Source organism: Poecile atricapillus, chromosome Z (genome assembly GCF_030490865.1).
Source record: "Poecile atricapillus isolate bPoeAtr1 chromosome Z, bPoeAtr1.hap1, whole genome shotgun sequence".
Taxonomy (NCBI): Eukaryota; Metazoa; Chordata; class Aves; order Passeriformes; family Paridae; genus Poecile; species Poecile atricapillus.
The window spans coordinates 104154664-104177477 of record NC_081289.1 but is presented as its reverse complement, the minus strand read 5'-3'; the positions used below and the strand labels follow the sequence as shown (position 1 = coordinate 104177477).

At 39.0% G+C, this 22814-nt stretch overlaps 1 protein-coding gene across 6 annotated transcripts in view; it reads right to left on the bottom strand.

Moving 5' to 3' along the window:
* SEMA4D (semaphorin 4D) overlaps positions 1 to 22814 on the bottom strand; it is a 100397-nt gene that overhangs the window by 28863 nt on the left and 48720 nt on the right. For all 6 annotated transcript variants that reach the window (XM_058864580.1, XM_058864581.1, XM_058864582.1 and 3 more), the window contains exons 2-8: positions 16542 to 16604; positions 8854 to 9245; positions 6454 to 6599; positions 5192 to 5254; positions 2742 to 2840; positions 1554 to 1647; positions 498 to 611 (exon numbers count right to left, since the gene is read on the bottom strand). In XM_058864580.1, coding sequence (XP_058720563.1) covers positions 498 to 611; positions 1554 to 1647; positions 2742 to 2840; positions 5192 to 5254; positions 6454 to 6599; positions 8854 to 9010 — 673 coding nt within the window. In that variant the 5' untranslated portion in view covers positions 9011 to 9245; positions 16542 to 16604. The remainder of the gene's footprint in view (positions 1 to 497; positions 612 to 1553; positions 1648 to 2741; positions 2841 to 5191; positions 5255 to 6453; positions 6600 to 8853; positions 9246 to 16541; positions 16605 to 22814) is intronic.

The window sequence follows — 22814 nt, the reverse complement described above, 5'->3', positions numbered from 1 at the left end:
AAACTCAGAATCCTGTACTTTTCGGACAATGGTCGTGATATTGGTCCTTTTTGGCACAAATCCTCAAACCTCTGGGAATTCACGAAATTCAGTGAATTTTGAAATTCACAAGCTTTAAGTGTCAATAACCATGATCAGCTCAATTTAAAAACCAATTCACAACCAAAACCATTCCATTCCTTGCCATTTCATAATTAAGCTGCATTACTGCAAGGATGAACTAGCAGACAAGAAATAAACCATTAATGTCAAGTTGAAACATGAATATTCTGAAGCTGTTTTCACCATCAGGGCTGATGAAAATCCTGAAATTTCAAAATACAATCTCTTTGTATGGCATGCATGAGGGCACACACTCACAGAGTATGCCAGTATAACAAAATCCAACTTTTTGAGATATCAGACAATTGTTCCATACCCAGGTATGACACTCAAGCTCAAACCCTGTAGATGTGATGGTGAAGAAGAAAAATGGGCCAGCTTTCATGCTCACTTACCATTAAGCCAAGGTATTGCATACTCTGTTCTCAGAGGGCTCTGATGAGAGTGCCGTGAAATAATAGGTTCACTTCCCAAAAAATTGTAGGAAGTCCCAGAATAAAGCTCCTCATCTTCAACACAAAACCAGATATATTAGAACTTATGGACTGGATACCAAGAAGGGTACATAAATACTTAGTGAATCTATGTAAGTTTTAACTTCCCACAGGGTAAACACAGATTTCCTCTGAATTGCCCTGGACATGTATTTTATGTTTACATTTCTGTCAATCATTCTCAAGCTAACACTTCCACACTTGGGTTTATTATTACTATTGTTGCTCTAACATGAGAACTGACAAGAGTAACATCAGTTTTGTGCCATTTTAACATTTAACATGAAAATCTACAGTTTATCTTAAAACATGCAAATTTACTTAAATGCACCAGAAGTCTGGAATTATTTTCTTCTCTTTCTATGCCACCATTACTCAAACTCTATTTGCACAGATTTAGGCACAATGCAGGGACCGTTTTATTTTTTTCTCATTTCCTGTTTCTTATGATGTTAAGCTTCTCTTTTATGATCTTGAGACAGGCAGGTAAAAGTCACAAATTTTGGCTTCCCCAAATTAAGATTGGGTGGTGTGTTTCTCCATGCAGTAAGTATACTTGCAACAAGTATCTCGCTTCCCTATTCTCGCTTCCCTCACCATCTTTGGGACAGCTAACAATACTGCTTTTTATATTTACTGAAATTACAGTAATTGATAGTACAAGGGCAGTCTAAGCACATTTACACTATCCAGACTACATATGTTTAACATCTAGAAATACAGTCTGAAAGTTGGTCTTTTAGAAATTACTTCCAAAAGAAACTAGAGTTTGAAGTTCTCCATTTAAGAAGCATGCTTAGCTTGACTATGTAACTATTTTAACAACTATATGGATACACAATACAGACAAAATATGGATGCAAGCCAATATTTTGATTATGACAGACTGGAGGGTGACAGTGGAAAAAAAAGAACATTTTTAAACATAAGAACGAGGAATGCGAAGTCTGAACTTACCAACCATAACGGATGTGTAGCTTTGAGCAGGATCAAATGGACATCTGCCCTTACCATCTTCATTTTTACCTCCAAGTTCAAATGAAATTAAATTCTGTTGAAAACCACAAAACAACTATTAGCACTTTTTCCTTCCAGCCACTCAACCCCTGCAAAGTTGGCTAAAAACTAAACACTAAATAATGGGCTACATCATCAACTTCCAGGATCAAAGGCATTTTGTATAAAATTATAGAAGGTGTATGTGTTTTTAGAAAATCTTGAGTCCCAAAGACAGAGAAAAAATGTGATCCTATAATTTGTGAGGGTGGAAGCAGAAAAGAGCAAAAGATGAAAAGTTAAATCCAGACAGACCTCAAGAACACCCAAAAAAGCAAGAAAGGCAGAGATGTTAACTGATAGAAAGATAGAAACTGATAGAAAGAACTGTCGATTATTCAATTGTCTTAGAAATCAAGAAGGCTTTCTGAGGTGGATTAAGCAATTTTTGAGATGACAGTAAATTTGTGAGATAGGGCATAATCCAACTAGCAACAGAGTACTTTGGCTGCTACTTTATAAATCCCTTACCAACCAAGAGAATGAGGACCAGAGAGATGAAATGTCGTCACAGTACTGGAGAAGTAATCAGTTATACTATGTAATGAAAGCACGGGAAGCTAAAGGCACAAAGAATTACAAGATTTCTCCATTTTCAATTTGCTAAGAGCTGCAGTAAGGAAAATTATACAAGAGTCAGCGGCAAGAAAAAGGAGTTTTAATTTCGTGCCAAGACTTCACTCTGAAGGATTCAGCACTACACGTCTTTGGCACAGCCAGGAGCAGAAACAAGTAGAGACAGGAATCTGAGAAATTTCAGGGAGATTCAGTAATGAGCGCAAGTTTCAAACAATGTAATTTCAGTTTTAGTAACTGAAAATTTCATGCTAACACACAATACATGAAGAAGTATGAAAGCCAAGAAAAAGTAAATCTGCAGTTAGTGCTCTGTGCAGATCTGCAAATGCGCTCTGAAAAAGGAGCAGTATACTCTGCCACTATGATGGGACAGGACCACAAATGCTCATAAAACCTTACAGCCAGGAGGGAAGATGCAACTGTTTTGGGAAAGGAGAGTAACTCATTGTTTACCTGAGCTGCCCTTAAGTTACAGCTGTTTTTGGATCAAAGCATGTGAACATATCTTACCAGGTAATCACACGTTGGCTGAAATGCATTAGTTCCGCACACATAGAGGAAAGTATCATTCAGCTGTTGCAAGACGCGCACGTAGTTACGACATTCTGTCTGTAACAGAGGATGAGGAAAGGACATTCCAACATAAACAAACAACATCGTCCACCACCACTACTTAGGCCACATCACACCAGCAAGCCCAGGTAACATGTGTGACATTGGGACACCATCTCCCTGCAGCCTCCAGGAGCTCTAATCAATCCTGCAGCAGCTGGTTTCTTACAGCCAGTAGTGTGCAGCTGCCTCAGTGTCCTAGCAGGAGAGCACGCTCAGCAGGGCCCATCCCAAGCGGTTTTATGGAAGGACAAGCCCCAAACACACCCCCAGTCCATGGGAACAACTGGTCAAACATGAAGTGAGTTTTAGACCTTATTATCCCTCATACATCTATGTGAAACAATGACAGCCCAGGTTGTTTGTTAAGTGCAAGACGTCTAATACCCTTAAATTAGCTACAAAGCTTTATCGCTTATAGCCATCATTTTTGGTTTTTTTCCAGTCCTTGATACTGTCCAAGGAAGCTCCATAACATTTTAAAAGCTCTGAAACAAACAGAACAAGGAGTTTGACCAAAATCCTTAATAAAGGATACAATGAAAACTCAGAATAATAGTCAAGTAAAACAACTCTAAACAACCACTTAGAGAGAGGGAGAAAACCAGTATCAGTAAGACCCCTTAATTCTTGCTGGTACACTGCCAGATCCCTCCACTGAACTGCTGTTCTGTGAACTTGTTAGGCAAGTTTAAGCACTGGCACTACTATTCCTTCTTACGAGACAAATTAGATATTTCTGAGACTGTATGGGAGGAAAAAATCTGGGGGGAAGAGTGTAAAACCAGTTTTCTGCCAGACAAGGCCCTTGAACAGCTGCATGAATTCTTTCTGCTGGCATTATAAAGCACGTTGCTGATGGGTGGGGGACAGAACTGCCCATTTACATGTAAGAAATAGAAGTAGCAGTTAATACACTGACCCTTTTGAAACTATAGCACTATACAGAACATCATAGCTACAACATAAATGCCATTAGTAGAAGGTTAGAAGTAAAGTGAGGAAAAAGCATGGCTGGCAATAAGTATGAGTTTACTCATAATACTTTAATAATACTTTACAATAAGTTTAGCAATGAGTTGCTAAACTGGGAGTAAGAGATAATATAAGAAAAATTCAGAGGTCAATCAAAGTACATATTAATGGGGTCTAATATACCCCACCAGTAATTTTTGAGAGGACTTGCGGAGCCTCATACAAGTCTGCTAAACAGATGCTAATGCACAAGAGAAACTTATATCACATATTCATCATGGCTGTACATCAGTATTACTAGCAGCAATCCCAACTGACCAAAAATAATATTCTCTGATCCTGTCCTGCTGAGGTAGACATGGACAGCACACACCTTAAATATCTGTCACACCTCATGTTCAAATAATGCACTGATGATCATCAGTGGTCAGTCAAGGGAAAGAAGCAGCTAGTCAAATGGAGACAGCCCACTCCCATCCTAATGAACCACATGAATGCAGGGTAACTATCAGCCCTGGATGCAGCATTTGGGATTTTTAACAGGGCAAACTAAAGAAGCTGCACATTCAAGGATCCAACTGCAGAGTAGACCTGCTTTTTGTATGCACATGACTTCTACTTTCAAACCTGTGTTAAAGGCCTGATCAGTCTTGCCTAGCAAACCCTTGCTTTACTGCATCATTAAATGAAGTGGTGCTACACAAATGGAAAGGTACAGCCACATACAGTCAACTACCTCAAGGAAACGTTCTCCCCAGAGGGGCAAGAGGAGCCTGTGCCACAGGCCAGCCTGTGCCCCGGCAGCCATGAGGAGTGGTGGCTCCCAGAAGCACCAGGGGACCCTGCCCAAACTTACAGGAGGTCTGGCTGCCTGGGTGCTGTCTGAGCTCTCTGAGTCACACAAGGGGCACACTCATCGAGCAATACAATACACATATACAGAGCTAGAGAAAAAATACACTGGCCTAATAAAAAACCCTAAAGCAAAGCACACAAAATTAATCATGCACTCTGTTAAAATCAAATGCTGTGAATGAATTATTACAATAACAAAACACAACAGTTGCTATCAATTACTTCAGTGAAAGCAATATTGGTTTGTCATCCTAATGGAAAACCATTAACATTAAGCACACCTCAGAGTGTGTTCAGATTTTCAAACATTCACATAATATTCAACAACAAAAATAATAAGCTAAGAAAAAAAAAGACTGAGCATGCTGCAGCTTCTAATGCTCAAGTTAATGAAAAAGAAATTAGGCAATGGTTTTGGAATTTTAATTTCAAACAGTTGGAGACTTTCTTCTTTTAATGTCACTCCTCTTGAAGTAAAATGCACAAGATCTTTCTCAAAATTCAATAAAAGTACATACCTGTTCTGATTTGCCCTTGACTGCACATTTAGTCCTTTTATCTTCTGTGACCTTCCAGTGTAACTAAGTGAAAAAATGTCCAACAAAAAAGCACATTGAAATATGAAATACTAAAATTCAATGCAACGTCTAAAAATCTTGCAGTAACACACACAAGAAAAGGCAATCCTATCTAGAGCAAATGCAAGACATTTTGCAAGTAGCATTCAAAGGTTCGAAAACATTTTTTTTCTCAGGGAGGTGACATTTTCAAATCCATGTGCCTTAAGCAGAACTAAACTACCATCTTCTGCATTCATAATGATGTTTCCTGAGAAATGACTAATGAACTTTTCATTACCACAAGCATTAGGGAAATGCAACTGTGACTGGTTTAAGTATTTTTTCAATCTGAAGTACTTCTCAATTTCATTAACACTTCAATAAAAAACAATTGGGGGAAAGGAAACAAAGAAAATTTACTGGACTAATTTACACTATACTGAGTAGAACTTTACAACTATGTTTCATATACTGGTAGAAATGCCCATTACCACCACCCATGAACATGTTCTTCACATTAGAAATCATATAAGCATCTTCTAAAGCACCCTGGGTGGTAGTTCACACTGCACATCTACACGTCAGCTGGTGTGGCCTGATGGGATGAAAAGCAGGAGCCTGGGAAGAACCTGGAAGCAGTATAACATTAGCAGACTTCTGTCTGGGCTAATCTGCTTTGAGAAACCAGCACAAACATATTTAAAGTACTTCTCTGAGCAAGCTGATCAGACCTGTCTGCAGCACCACTTGCTGCACAGACACACCTAGACACAAAATAGAAGATGAGACTGAAAGGACAGTGCCTTCATTTGCAGAACATCTGCAGCCTGCTCTGAGCAAGCCCCAGCTTTGCCTCTGTTTCAGATTACTTATTGACTCAGACTAACAGAAAATGGCCCACTTCTGATACTAGAAAAACGTGGAAGAACTACCACTACAGATGATACCCACAGTCCCTCTCATCCAGCATCCTGCCCCCAAGAAAAAAACACCCAAGGAGATCTCTAATTACTTGTTTATATATCCAGCTTCTCCTTTCTCATTCCCTTTTACTCTGTAAAATCGTCCAGAAATAGTACTGGAGTAGGCCATACCATAATTTCTCTTTTAGGTACCTTTTTAGGTATTTTTTCCTAAAATGAAATGCTACTGATATCAGGAAATTAAGTCAAATTTGGAGTAAAATTTTTACATGGAGGATAATGTATTAAAAGGCATACCTCGTGCTGCTTCTCAGCAATATTCACTGCATTTAAGGCAAAGATCACTTCCCTGGCTCCTACATAGAGAACGTTTTTGTCTTCACTTAACAGCAAGGTTGAATAGTTTGACACTTTTGATTCATTAAAATGTATTAGCTGGACCTCTGTTGAAACAAAAAAATAGCATCTCATGAAGATACACAATCACTTAGGGTCAAGCTCATAAGTAATTTTTTTCTAAGTTGTCTAACAGCTGTTGGAAAGCTTGAAAACAACCAAGGTTAGTTCAGACAACCTGTATAAAAGACAAGGGACCCCTGAGAAGCTCGATTCAGCAGAAACAGAAGCTTCCACCAACATCAAAATCACTTGTCCCGACTTTCTCATTCAATTTCAAATGATAGAGTACTTCCTCTTGTGGTGACCCCTGTAACTCACTTATTCCTTCAATCTTTTTTTCTGCTTGCTTTTTCTAAACTTCTATTTTCCACATCCACTGTCAGATTGTTCCTCACTTTTTCCTTTCCATATACCAATCTACTGTGGAAAATCAGGCCAGTCAGCACATCCCTTGCAACTACCCTGAACAAATCTTACAGAATATCCTGCACCTGAAGACAACATTTCAGCATATTGACATAACAGAAGAAAGAAACAAAAGCAAGTAACAATTTGCAGCTGACTGTGAAGTGAAAACCAGAGATGATATACACAACATACACACAAAATAACAGCATGAGGGAAAAAATCAGGAAGAATATAAATAAGATAAGAAAAAAAGAGGGAGATACGAGAGAGCAGGCAGTATAATGAGGAAGTGTGTAGAATGGACCAGATCAGCTTGAAGAAAAATGACAAAAACTAAAACAAGAGTATTTTTTCTGAATGTATAATGTAAAAATGACTGAAAGCTTTTGTACAGGAAGACACAAGATTAATTAAACATGGCTTTTTACGATACAGATGAAAACAATATATTATTACTTCCAATTCTCTCATTAGTAATTATACATTTTCAACTATAACACTCCAGAAACACTAATTTTAATCTAGATTCTCAAGCATGTAATTTTGCAATCTTTTACTTGGCAGGAAAATTTTCCCTAAATGGATGAACTGGTTCATACAACTCCACCGAAATAAACTCCCTCTCCTATTCAAAGTAGGTTTCCAGCATTTAAATGCAACAATCCTTAGCAGACAGAGAGAGAAACAGCAGGAATAATAAACACCATTTATTTTGACTAATTTGGATGTGAGTGGGCAGTACCTTACCACACCATTAAACTGCAACTTGCCAAATTTCCACTACAAGATAGAACCATCAAGGAGTCTAAGCAGGAACTACAAGCCTCGTCTAGGCTGCCCTTCCTGAAAGCCTGTATCAGCAACTCACTAATTGCTACACCAATAATCAGGAAAAACACTTCTACACTCATCTCATAATCTGCTTATTCCTACTACATTCTTAATCTCCATTTATCTTTTCCTACAGTGTGTCTGCCCAGAATTCAACATCCTTACTTAAGATTGCTTCATTATGCAGCCAGTGTATTTGTTTGGGTTTGTTCAGTTACTGCACATTTGGGTAAGCAATCAACTGCTGCTTACTAATGTTAAAGAAGGACCCAAAGACAAAGTCTCTTAAAGCATCCATGCCACATGGGTAATGGGGCAGGTAGGAGCAGAAAATAGGAAAAAAAAAATGCTTATATTCACAAAAAAACTACTCTATAGACTTGGCTCTAAAGTTCTCTTCAGACCCAGGCTAAGTTATTAAACCAAAAGCTAAAGGATCCTCTGATTTCTATTACTTCTTTTTGCACTTTTATTTGCAGACTCCTCATTATTGTATTGGGAGATTAGGAATACGTGCTGCAATTTCAAATTGCAGATTCAAATGCAAGAAAAGCATTGTTCTGTGAAAGACTTTCATCTCTAGACACCATAAAATACTGTTGGAAGAGGGCCAAATCCTTATTTTTCATTTGCCAGTTGATTTATTTAATGCTCAGGATGGCTCAGCGTCAAAATAGATTATTAGCTGGAGAGGTGCATTTTGCTAACGTATTCAGACTCCAGGTAAAAGTAATTTGATTAAAATAAAACACACCTACTGGGGTTTTCTCTTGAAACAAGTTTCAGTTGCAATATCCTTCAGCTGAGAAAGCCAAATTTGGAATTTCTCCTCTGCTTTCAAAGCTGCTTGAAGAAACTAAAATCAATTAACCAATGCCTGAATGATTTTTGCATATTCTGGTCCTAAGCACTTCATAAGATGAGACAAGTAGCAATACCTGACCAAATTCACAGCAAATTGGCTGAAAGAACCTAAAGCCTCAGTGAGTTTCAAAACCCACAGAAACCCTGAGGATGCGGCAATGTCCCACGTTACAATACTTGAATTTCTGTTCTTACCTTTGTGTTCCCAAGTGATCCTCGGTACTGGGCCAAATGCTATTGCCACTTCTAGAAACAGACCCCAAGCTGCATAAAAAGCAGACAGGGCCATCTTCAGTGTCCTTGCTCTTCGGAGTTCAATGGGTAACTGCAGCAGGTAGCGTTTCTTTGGCATACGAAATGGAGACCCCAGGGAGCATTAGAGACCAGGCATTTCAGCCTTTGAGAGCAATGCAACAAGGGAGGCTGGAACAACTGTACAAGTACGTGCTTTTCAGCAGATCACTTCAAGAGAACGCACATTTTCCAGGATGCTGCATACAGAGACTGCCCACACGCTCCACAGGCTGCAGAGCTGCTGAGAAGTGTGACTGAGTGCATTCTTCTGTTTGCTAGAGAAATAAATCAGGCTGTGGAGAGAGGAGGGAAGTAAGAAGTAGAAGAGAAAGCAAACCAAATGCTGCCAAAAATAGCACTGATTTGCAGTACTTATATAGCTGTCTGGATATCTTTTGGATATAAAATATATTAACTGGTAAAAGTCATATTCTTAAAAACAAGACACACATTACATGGCAAATGGGCAATACCTGAAAGCAATCATTTAAATCTGGAATTCCAAGTGTAAACATTTTGAATTGTCAATTATGCTTAATGCACATAACCTGACTCTAGTCTATTCTTTCAACAGGGTGGCAAAGAAAACCCCACCTCTCTAACAAGCAACAAAGATCACAAAATCACTATAACTAAGATCACAGACCAAAGAACATGAGAAATACAGCATTAATAGTAAGTATGGTTACACAAATCTGCTGTAGCTCCCATACTTGGGATCTCACAGAAGTGTCTTTTTTCAGTGAAGTTTCCTATAATGCTACAAACTCACCCAAAGTGTGGAGTGTGCAGGGGACAGAAATACAGCTACAGAAACCAAGAGCTAATGGACTGCATACAAAAATTAAGGGAGTAAACACTTCAATAGTGAAATTGCTAGATAGACAGTCTCATGAAAGTCATTGTGTCTCTGAGTCAACTATTACTCTCAGACCCAGAAAGACCTGTCCTAATAAACAAAACTGTTCACTGCTTTCTACACCATCTTCCAGAAGTCTCCACTCCTCCCACCTTCCTACAACCACTCCTAGGTGAAGACTCCAGAAGCAGTGAGTACATTCATCAATTACCAGATCGTAAATACCCATCACATTTGGGGTGGTGATGAAAAAAACAGGTCACCCTTTGTAGCAGGGCACAAGATGCTAGATTCTCACTGTGCCACCACTGCCTGAGACACTGAGGCAACTCTAGTAAGAGACACACTACAATACAAGATAACGTCATACCTAGAGGTCATCCATTAGGAGGGCAAGTGAAGCTGTATTGATTTTGCATGGCCTGGTTTTGGTAGCAGGTGGGCTACAGGGGTGGCTCGAGGAAGAAGATGCTAGAAGCTTCCATTACATCCAGCAGAGCCAACCACTGGCAGCTCCAAAGACAAACGTGCTGTTGGCCAGGGCTGGCCCGATTATAAATAGTGGTAAAGCCTCTGTGATAACATATTTAGGAAGAAATCAAAGCACAGGTGGTGTCACAGTTTTAGCTGTGAGCAGAAAGAGCAGGGTGAGAACAACTCTGCAGACAGAGGTCAGTGCAGAAGGAGAGGCAGGAGGTGTTCCAGGCCCCAGAGCCGAGATTCCCCTGCAGCCCTGGTGCAGACTGTGGCGAGGCAGCTGTGCCCCTGCAGCCCGTGGAGGTTCGTGGGGGTGCAGAGATCCACCTGCAGCATGTGGAGGAGCCCAGTGCCAGCAGGTGGATGCTATAGGAAGCTGTCACCCTGTGAGAGAACTGTGGAGAGAACAGCTCTGCTCCCATGCTGGAGCCATCTCTCCTTGAAGCACTGCACCCCATGGAAGAGTGACCCAGGCTGCAGCAGTTTTGGGAGGACTGCTGCCCATGGGATGGACTCACACTGCAGCAGGTCACACAGAGCTGGTGCTCCTGAGAGGGACTGACATCAGAGAAGTTCATGGAGAGCTGTCTGCCATGGGAGAGACCCCACAGTGCAGCTGGGAAACGACTCCTCTCCCAGCCATGGATAAACCAAGGCTAATGAACTGACCATAATCCCCATTCCCTGTCAATCTGCACCACTGGGATAGGAGGTAGAGCTTGGGAAGGATGGAGGGGTGTTTTTGAGGGCTTTTTTTATCCTGCTCTGACTGCATTAGCAATGTTTACAATTCAGATCTCTAATTACAGCCTGTTTTGCCCATGATGGTACTTGATGAGTGATCTCTCCCAGTACTTATCTCTACCCATGAACCCTCTGTTAAATTTTCTCTCCCCTGTCCAGCTGCACAGGAGAGTGTGTGAGCAGTTTTTGTGGGTGCCTGGCATGCAGTCAGCGTCAATCCATGATAGAAGGTTACAAAATCATCAGAAACATTAAAAGGAAGAGGCCAGAAAAACCCAGAGGTAAAAAGACTAAGGTGAAGCGGCAGCAAGAACATCTCTAACCACAAGCAAGACGCCTCTGGAAGGACCTGGGTTTAAGAAGGAAAAGGCAAGGAATCTCTAGTAAGTGTAGCCAGTGGATCTTAAGTAAGGTGGCTAAGTAGAAGACAGGCAACTACATTCTAAGTGTTTACACCTGCTTTACTAAATGTCCACAGGCAAGATTAAAAGATTTAGACATCTCATTTATTTCTATAAATCTTTTTATCTAAGAAGAAAAAAATCCACATGACTGTAACTTGCTTAAGCTGAACCTGTAACTTTGTTTTTCTATTTTTTTTGTCTTAGTAAGTAGTTTGGATCAAATCCAACTGTTTGCAGAAGATCATAAAAATAATTTTGGTTTATACGGCATCATATTTTCAGTTAAGCTTACTAGGCTTTTTTGTCTGTCTTTCATCCTTCCTGTTTATCATCATATACAAGCAATTCCAGGTTTTGCTCTCCAATACATCAAAGGTGCCCACTCATCCAAGTTACTAGGTATGACATATTCTGAGGCAAGCAAACAGCTTTACAGGTCAGTGTTCAAAATGGTAACAACAGTTAATTATTAAAGTTCCAGGCAAATTAGCTATTTTATTTTAAGATAAATGTAAGGAGGAAAACAGCAGTATGAAGAAACATCTTTGACCCATTGTTTATACACACAGCTAATCCTTCCTCTTATTACTTAAAAGACTGCATATAAAAATCAATTCCCTGTTAACTCTTGATTTTATTTTTTTAGATTTCTTTTTTTTATTTCACTTTAAAGAGACAGCCAGGACAACTTTAAGCTATCAGTTTTGTACAATACCATATGGCAGAGACGACTCCAAAAGAGACTTCTGAAGTCCTGTACATTTTTTGAACTTTCAAACAGGATTAGCAAATATAAGCCCTAGAAAAGGAAAATCCTGAGTTTTCCTACATTCACATTACATTCCTAGTCTAGCTCACCTATCTCAGTAAAAGCAAAATAACAATGAAACTTGAAACAAACTACATTATCTTTTGAAGGAAACAAAGAGTCTGGCTGGATCCTTTAGTGCCTGCTTTGCTTTGTGGACTGAGAATTGCCCTGGCTATACAAAATGGAAACCTGTGATTTCATTCCTATTGTACAGGGTTGCAAGAAAGGTCCTTTTTTCACATTAATAGGTTTGACTTGTGTGACATTACTTGATGATCTAAGGCAAAATTTTGGATGTTACAAAAAGGAATTAAACAGTCTACAGTGAACATTACATACCCAATTGTGCAAGATCCACTTTGTTCTCATTTTTATAACTTTAAATAGAGATGAAAATGCACTCAGAACCTTGTCCTTTAATTTTGCCTTCAATTTAATTACTCTCCCCTGCCCCTCCCTTCTCTGTGCTGAAAATTATCTGGAGTAAGTCCTTCACTGACATCCACTGCGAGGTCATTCATAAGATAACATGAACCTCTTTTTATATAACACAAGGGGTACAAGAAAGAAAAGTAAAAAAAAATAAAAAAAAAAATAAAAAAAAAAATTAAAAGGCCCAGACAATGGCCTGATTTCCAGATTAACTTCAACTTCATCAGTGTTCACTAGCTTTGATTAGATCTGAGTGCTTTGAATTTCTGGAAAGTTAGATCTCCTAATACTTTGAGCGTTACTCCCAAAAAATAAGCCACAGTTTGCCTGGAAACAAGCAAAGTACACTGAAGAAGTAAATCTGAAAGAAACCTGAAATATTTGGTTACATGATTAAATTCTGATTAAAGTGACCACTGGTCTACTTTTCTGTAAAACTGTTAAAAATTTTCTGAGGTAAATAATCACTTCATCAATGATTTAGGAACTCTGATGGTAATTTTGCATCAATGTATAATGACAAAATGGAATAAACTGAGTTCTCCATAATGCCTGTTATTTATGGTGACTAAAAACAGGGCAACTGGAGAAGCAATCAGCACAACTCCTGTCAATTTGGCAGAGCACAGCTGGAAGCTCAAAGCTGTGAACATTCCCCTTGACATGTATAATTGTAATGCATGGACAGAGAACCAGGTAGAAACAATTGTCTGCTCTCTTGAAGGATAGAAATTCAAAATTATTAGAAAAGAGGCTGAAGAACTGCTAATAAGGAATACAAGTTCTGAAACCAGGGAATTGCAATGGCATATACTGACTGCTACCAAGATCAGAAACCATCTGTCTCTCGCGTCACCTGTGTCACTGGGCAGTAAAGAAGCAGGGCTTTCGTCCACCTTCTGGAAAAATGCAAAATCCTAGTCAAGCCATGTGAGAAGCGGGAAAACCAACCATGGGAAGGAGACTGTCACCTTTCTCATCCTCCAGGACACGAAGGCAAAGAAAGTATGCACAAAGAAGTACTTGTGAACACCAAGTTTCATCTTTCAGATATGTCAATTCCACAACCCTTGCCAGTACCCAGGTTTTTTGTAAGTAACGCAACCCAGAGGCAAGTGTCTTCTTCCCCAGTCAGCATGGTACGGCTGGATCCAAGTGTGTGTATCTCATATGAGCAAATGCCGCCTAAGCTAGCCAAATTCTGGAATTTTAAAGCTAGGAAATGGCCAATTTTGCAACACTGCTTTTGAAATACATTTTCTTCTGAGAAACACTTAGTTGCATTGTGCAGCTTAGTTTGGCTCAGTACTACATAAACTGCTAAGCAGATCTAGTTTTATTTTGTATATGAAGGTTAAAACCAGGAGAATTTACTAACACACCAGAAACAGTCAAGCATCATAGCTGGGACTCTTGTCATTCCCAAGAAATTATCACTACCATCACAGAGGATCCAGCCTCTCCCTGAAGAAAGCCAAAGAAGCATTGGCCATGCTGACCTAATTCCATCGCTCTTTTCATGATTCCCCAGCCAAACTAACTGCCCCCATAATTTTCTTCCCTTTTTGTATTGCACTTTACTCTCCTCCACAGGGTGTATCTTTCCTTGCAATCCCTCATCTACTCTGTACTTATCCTCCCACCCACACTGTCACCCACTTTTCTTGCCCAACACAAGCTCCATGACCACGGGTGATGCCAGCCCCACCACTGAGGCTGCCAGACAAAAGACCACTTTTCTTTAGGCTTAAAGGCCCTTTAAAATACATACTTCCCTATCTCTCTGTCAAATCACTGTCTCATCACTCGTTGTCCAGGGACAGAAAAACGAGGACATCACAGTAAGGAACAACTAACTGCAAGACACCCTTCTTTCCCACTGCCAGGAGCAAAACCACCATGGCAGGTTTAGCAGGCAGTCTACCGTGCTATTTTTAGATAATGATAATAACAATTTTAAAAAAAAACTAACCCACACAGCAAAAAACCCAAACACATTTGCAAAACTTGCAAGGAGTAACTTGTAAGTTACTGTGATAAGGGATATGAAGCTCAATATGTGGAGACAGGCAAATTTATGAGTGAATTGCTTCCAACAGCAGAAAAGGGTGAGTTAAAGGATTCAACTGTCAGAGGGCATAATTCCAAGTTCTCCCTAAATAACTTTCTTTTGAAGCTTTAACAGAACACAAGCCTGCTTTAATATTTATTGATGCCTATTTTAAAACAGATTCTAAGGCTCCATGCATGAAAAAAAAAACCAAAACAGAGAAGTAGAACTGTGAGAGATTTTGCTTAAGCCCTTATTTTTCAATTTTGTTTCCAAAACTGAAAGGCAAAGTTAGCAACATTTGTATTTTAAGTAATCAAAATTACACAGTGAGAAGTGTACAAATTACCTTTGACAGCTGAGTTTTGATTACAAAGTTTGTGAGTTTCAGAACAGTAAAGACAGGCTGGTTGTACCTTTACTTTAGTTCTCAGCCTTTTAAAAACCTCAAGCACAGTGCCATTTTTATACAGTCTCATGAAAAACATCATTATTTACTATCTTTTTATTATAAAATACATATGGATTAATTTTCTCCTGAGATAAGGTACAGCCTCAAACTAGCAGACCAACAGACCTTTATGATTAATATACATGTAGAGCATGGGATTATTTGCATTTCAAACTATAATCAAAATACTTTGTAGTTGCTGGATGATTACAAATTAGATGAAGATTCTTAAGACAATTTGGTGTGGTCTTTATCTCTACCACAAAACCTGCTAGAGGATGTGCACTAGTGCTAAAAGAGGATATGCAAGCCGAGAAAACCAATTCCTAGCTTTAGGCCAGAAATCAGTATTTTCTGTTTCTGCCTGATAAATATGCCATCAAGCAGTCCTCAGGAAACTAATTCTTGTGCTTGAATAAGAGAATTTATCCTCAGACAGGTACTGCTAAAGACTCTTTATTTTTTTAAACTCATATTCCTGTTTCTTTTACTACTACATTCTTTTTCTGTGGGCAAAGATGAAGTGTTATGCAAAACAAAAGATACGTACAATACAGATTAAAATCCTTATTTTTAAGATTATTGTGGGTAGATCACAATAGTCCCTAACCTAAACTTCAACTTCAAAGAGCAACAGGAAAGAGCTAACCAAATACAGAATTCAAGAGCTGCCCTGATGAAAGACCCTTTTCTGCCTGACTGGGCACTCCCCGATATTAAACCTGGGTTGTGATAGTGACAGAGCTGCAGTTAAAACCAAGCAAGAAGGGAAGTCCCTGAAGTTTGTCTTCGCTTACCTGTTAAACATATTGTCACAACCAAAAGTAGCACTCAGTTTCTTATTTCCTCTTGGGCTCATAGGACTGAATGAGTCATTTGAAGATGCCTCTTGGCAATTAATGGCACATGTGAAAGTACCTGCATGTCTAAATTAACAGGTATGTGTGCTTTAGGAAAAAAACGAAAAATCTTAGGTGTCCAGCAACACTTTCAGAGTCAAACATCTCCAAATGCAAGCCCAGTACCCTTTCATGCACATAAACCACATAACAGGGAAGTTGACACTCTGAACAAGACCTTTTAGAGATAACTGAAGAACAGGCAAATACAGAGTATGTTCCTGAATAAAGAAAGTCCTTTCCTGGTAAGTTTCCTGAGTATTTTAGTCTTGAAGCAAAAGAATGCAATAAATCAAACTCAGTTCAATCCTGATTGACGTTTTTCAATATGCACCAAGTCCCTAGTATTCCTACAGTATATTTATTTGTTTTGCTAACAAGGACACCTGTAACAGAGTCCCCACGAATCCAACAAAGCCCCCCCTTACTGTGGGGATGTACCTCAGGTTTCAATGTACGTACCTGCCACCCTTTGGAGCCTCCTGCACACGCCAGAGCTGGGAAGGTGTCAGAAACACGTCCTTTCTGAAAAGGGATAAGAAACAAGCTTTGGCACCAGTACCACATAATCCTGAAGGGCAAGTTCTGATATGGGAATTATAATAAATCCTCCCCCAAAAGTCTGACTTTTATTTTCCAGATTACCAGGGAAAAACATTCCTGACAAAATACAGAACTGCTACATTTTCATCCAATGAGCCAAGATACTGACATTGCACTTAACACAAAAAAATATTAAGCAGACCTGATAAAAAGCAGACACATCAGCCCTTTTAAAACTCAGTTTGTTTCTCCTATCCCAAACTGGCTGATACCTACCCAGTTCAAAATTATTTAGCACCTGCATTGCAGTAGGAATTACCGATACTGGTAAGAGTCTGGGACTCCTCAGATGTTGGTATGGGATGTACTAGAGAGAGGTTAGACACCAGCTAGCCCCACAAACAACTACGTTTACTATATTCATATCAAGCAGTTCCAACACTTTCTTGCATTATTAAAGAACTGCACTCTGCATAAGCTTAGGAAAGAGGATCTGGACACAGTGAAACCCCGCATGCTCCTATTTGTTTTGCTGTAATCACAGGGGAAGAGCGGATCACTCTGAAACAACCACAACTGGGCACAACAAAGCATTTATCCCAAGACTGTTGCACATAATATGCTTCCAATATGCAGACCCATAACACTTTTGCAATAGATTGTATTTAGCATAGGTATTTCCTAATGCTCATCAAAGCACTTTTAGAAGGGTCTGAGCCATGTGAAAAGATAGTGTTTCTTAAATGCAAGTCACTGAGGGTCTGAAGTAGATTTCACTTCAGTCAGTAGGAACAGGGTTCCCACAGATACAAGTGGCAAGATGGTGCACCTAACATTGCACTTCTCAAGGCTTCATTCTTGTACCAGAAGATTATAATGAGCCAGAAGACAGAGGCCTCATAAGAAACAGGCTAGAGAAAATTACAAGAAGCAGCTCATTACTGCAGGTCTCTAAGGGAAAGCCTTTACAGAGTCTTTTCCAGAGATCTTCAACAGTGCATGTTTTGTGGCTACCAGTATTGTAAAAGGCATCAAACAGCTACAAACTCATTTTTGCTAACAAAACAGTATTTTCAGTATCTTTTTGGTATTTTGGGCTATATAAAGAGAGCAAGGTAGTCTGATTCTCCCCACAATCATTTTTCAACAAGATACCCCATGAAAATCCATTAGCCATCTATTTTATTACCAGCCAGCTGCTTTTCACAAAACAGTAGAAGAATGTAACTTGATTTTGATCTAAAAAACCCCATCCACCTTTAATTCTGTTGAAAACAAACCAGAGCAGGCAAACTGTAAATCATCTGATCAGTTATGAATCTCTCCACAAGGCATCTGAACACTAGATCATCTCTATGGCTGCAGCTACTCAGTATTTAAGTAATCAGGTAAAATTTACAAAAAATTCCAGACCAAATGATAATAATCTATTTTAGCTGCAGGAAAATTTTCTTTTGCCTCTCTTGAGAAAAGAGCTTCCAGCAGCCTATAGTTTGTACAAGCACTTTCACTGTAACAAAGCACTTGCATCTAAATGAATATCTACAGTAGGTATGAAACTCCTCTGAAAAGCCTAGCAGCTAATCAGCTGACCTTTATACTTTCCTGGCTTACTTTAAACAGCCTGACATGGAGGTTTTCAAGTCTTCGCAAATAGCTGCATTTCTGAACTATGATCTCAGGTCACTGGGAACTGAAAGACAGATGGCAGATGGCTGGAGGTCAGGCCACCCCTCTGCCGGCCTCTGGATCTCTATGGAGATGGTAAGAGGCAGATGAGCTGCTAGGACTTCCAAGCTCTGCTCCTAAGAGCAGTCCATCTCTCCTCAGTGTGGCCACTAACCATCATTGTTTCTGGCAGAGAAGCCCAGGGGCTGGGTGAGAGGGTGGCTGGGCTAAGGTGCACTGTGGTTTGCAAGTAGGGGCTCATTCTTCTCCTGTGGTCACACCGCCACTGGCCGCCTGTCAAGACACCACCTGTAGTCATGCTACACACATGAGTAACTGCTCCCAGCTTGCCAGAAGCGGTGACATAATTAAGCCTTTTAATCCAGCTAGGATTTGAGTATGAAATTAAACATCCATGTAAGCACTGCAGGTTGGCAGACATCCTTCAGGTGCTCTTGTTTGACCCAAACCTCACAGGTGATCCTTTACAGCAGGCACTGCAGGAGCTCCTTAACAAACCTTACACCCTGTCAGGTTTTATGAGTACTTAAGTTTAAACTTATGGGGAAAAAAAACCTCTAAATTGTTTCTTCTGGCAACAATTACTTAAGCTTGGGGAGAAAAATTACACCATGAACAGCTCATTATTTTGACAACTGTGACTAAGTCTTCAAAGATTAAAGAAAACACCTACTGGATTATAAATGAAAGACAGCCTGGAATACATTATGTAGAATAAAAGGATAGTCACCTTAACAAAATTTTTCATAAAAGATCCACAATCCTTCACATATGCCTGTTTGCATACACTTTATTTGTTTGAAGACCTTCTAATCTGTCAAATTCCAAACCACATTAATGTACTATAAGGTACTTCTGGCTGTCACATCCTACTTGCTTTTAAAAAACAAAAAAATAAAAAATAAAAAATCCGAAGAACAACTAACATACTACTTTTCCTTCTGCACATCAATTTCCATCCAGACGAGAAGCATTTCTTTCATTTTCTATTCAAGCACACACCTGCTGTAATCAGGTCCTAGTGATTCTAAATGAAGAGAAGAAGAAAGGAAATTCAAGAGAACTAGCTTATAAACAAATTCACTTGGAAGTCTTTTTGGGAGCCCATGGAACCAAATTATAAGTTTGGGAACATTTCTAGTGTTACAGCACTAAACACCAACCTTAGTGAAATACCATTTCCAGGTAAATACCTTGAAGATCACAACTAGAGCTGTATTTGCTACTTCTATCTCAAGTCAGCCACAACCTATACATACTGGCTTTCTTAGAAAAACTATTTTAAAAGCTTACATGGAAGCCACAATAAAGCCAACATATAGGTATGAGTAAGACTGCACAGACAGCTGGCCACAGACAGTGTCTGTCACTAAGAACTTTCCTGTAAATGCTATGTGTGGTTTTAGAGTTTTCAATTACATGGAAAGGTAGGCTAGACTACAGACTTCAAGAAGAGTGCATATTACCATCACTATATTTAAATAATTGATCTGAGACTCTAAAATAACTGCTGCTGACACTGCCTCCACCCACTCTGGATGGGGCTGGTGATTATACCTGCTAACCACCTATGCAAGATACTGGGGGTGAAAAATAAAGTAACAAATGTGATAAAAGACTTGAGAGCAAAGCTCTTATGTTTTTTCCTCTTTCCTGCCTTCAAAGTTTATTTTTCATAAAAACATCTTTATTTCACAGACCCACTCACTGGCCTATCAACACCCCTCTACTTTTTCTAAACATTACAGGAAAAATAAGAACATGGGCTTCAAACCAAAGCAGAGGCCACTGCTAAACCTTGTTCTGAAATAATGAAGTAAAAAAAGCGCTGTTAGGTCTCGAAAAAACATCTCTCTAGCCCAAACACTGCTGGGATCCTCCATTTTAATTCCTGTCACCTCAGCACTCCTCAGATCTCACAAGCATCTTCAAAAAAGCCAAGAAAAATGTAGAGACTAAGCTGGTGGCAGAGAGCTATAAATGGCTCCTGTACCCCAATGGCAAAATAAAAATATCAAGGCTGGGCCAGCTACTGCCATGATGAGAGTTTCTCTGTTTTTAAGGATATTGAGAAAATCTGTAGCTGAGCAACTTAACGTCCATAAAACTCAACAGGAGCTTTCATGATAGTATCTGTGCATCCCAACCCTTTTTCAGGCAAGGGTTTGAGCGGGTTTCACAATTTCAGCTTTCTTCCAGTTACAATACTCAACAGTATTACAATGTACAAATGTACAGTCACAATACTGTACAAATACCAACACGAGAGTATTTTAATTTAAAAAATGGTAGTAGCTCTAAATCAAATTCCAATAAAGCAAGAGAACACCAACACAACTTTGGGAAACCAACAGAAACATGTGAGAAGAAACAAGGATGCACAAATTCAAAAAGAAAGTAACAAGTAACCAGTACTTTCGCTTCAGATTAATCTTTTTAAACCACCACTTCAGGGATATGTAAAAATCTTTATGTATTCACACAGCCTATGCTTAGGGAAGAAAATAATTCAGAAGCAACACTGGAATATTCTGGTCAATGAACAAACATAAGTCTTTGAAGAGCAGAGATCACTGCAACCCACCTCCACATTTATTCCACAATAATTTTTCTACTTCAACAAGATCAATATTAAGGAGACAATTACTGCTCCTCTTGTCATAAAATCCCGTGTAATCCATGTCTCCTTTTCCTTCCATAATAAAAGGAGTAATCCTGGAAATTATTTGCTAGTTAAAAAACCTGCACAAGAAGAAACAGCAGATAAGCCTCCAAATCTTACTCTTGGTATTCAATGAAAAGTAACAGAAAATGAAAGTCTAGCTTCTGGATTAATGTTCTTTTTCATTAATGTTCTTTATCAGATGTTCTTTAAGGTCCCTAAAAGAAAATCAAGAGTTAAAAAGCCCTCAAAAACCCACAAAAACACATCTTACCCAAAAGACCATCAGCTGCCAATTATGGGGAAACACCTCCTAATATTAATAAGAAAAGTTACCTATTTCCATATTCATTCTGACAACATGCCAACACAGGAAAGCTAAAACTAAGATCAACATGCTGTATTATACCACCTGCTTTCTTAATAGCTTAAATCAAATATTTTGTCACTTTCAGAGAACTTTAGTTGCTTTTCAACTATTTAATACTACAGTATTTCCTGGTTTTACTTTTCTGGATTCTTTACATAAACTGAATTAGCAGTGTTTACAGGTGACAGTCTGAACATGTTTAAGAGTTATCTGAATATAGATTACAAAACACCTACATTTCACAATGTTTCATATTTACTGTTTTTCAATGCTGCCCTGGTATTTTTCTCTCTTGCCTTGAGAAACACATTGCCCCTTCTCGAACAAAACAACAACAACAACACAAAAAACAAAACAAAAAAAACCAAACAACAGCAACAAAAAAACAGGCAAGGAAAAGACATGAAGAATCTTGCACATTCTTTAGAAATGAGAATGTTACCATGCTGACAGTGCAGAAAAACCCAGTTATTCAGTATCAGATTCTAGTTTTTAAGGCTTTCAAGCCAGTTTTTAACAAAATATGCCAGCTACTGGCAGGTTCTCTACCCTGAAGTTTCATGACTCTCATGGGAGGCAAATGCAACAACTACCTTTTCCACACAGCAGCAGTTTTCAGTACCAAAGCATCTTTGGGCCAGCCTGCCCACTGAGAACACCGTCAACGCCATGCACTGCTCAGGGACACTAACAATGAGACAACACCACACAAAAACAGCTTTAAACTAGCTTTGAATAAAAGCATGTTCAAAACACTGCCTTTTTTTTTTTTTTTGTTTGCCATTAAGTGGAAGAGAAGGAAGAAGGGGAGAAATTTTCACCTCAACACATAAAATTACAAACCAGCAGTTCTTCAACTGCTCAGCAAAACATTTTATGCCTTAAAGAGAAGTCTTGGAAGAGGTTACCTGTCCATCATAAGAATATGTTCTTATAAGAATATTCTGTGCTGGAAGAAACAGGCAACTTCAGTTCAAGGAGCCAGAGTTAGCTCCCTAGTTGTGTAAGACAGCACAGTCTCCCTGAGGGAGCTGCACAAGGTCACTGAAGTAGAGAATTTGAACCAAGTTATTCAAAACAGTGAAGAAGTAACAAAAACAAAACTTTACTGTCTTTGGCTGTATAAAAATCAGAAATTGAACCTTGCAGCAGTATTTACTATTAAAAAAATGCCAATTAAAATTCACAGGTGGAATGCAGCCATTTTTTGTTAAACCAAAACAAAACTGTTCATGTCCAAAAAAAACCCTAAAACACTATAAAAAGGGATTTCCTCAAGCATTACAAGTTATGCAAGGACATTTCTGACTTATGAACAGGTGAAATTTGTTCTAGTTGTGAGTATATTTATCTTACTATAATGCTTTATAACTGCCTTTGAAACATTACACATGCCACTTTGAAACTATCTTCCTATCACGAGAGTGTCATTAGAAATGGTTAGGACAACACTTGATAGCATGACAAAAAC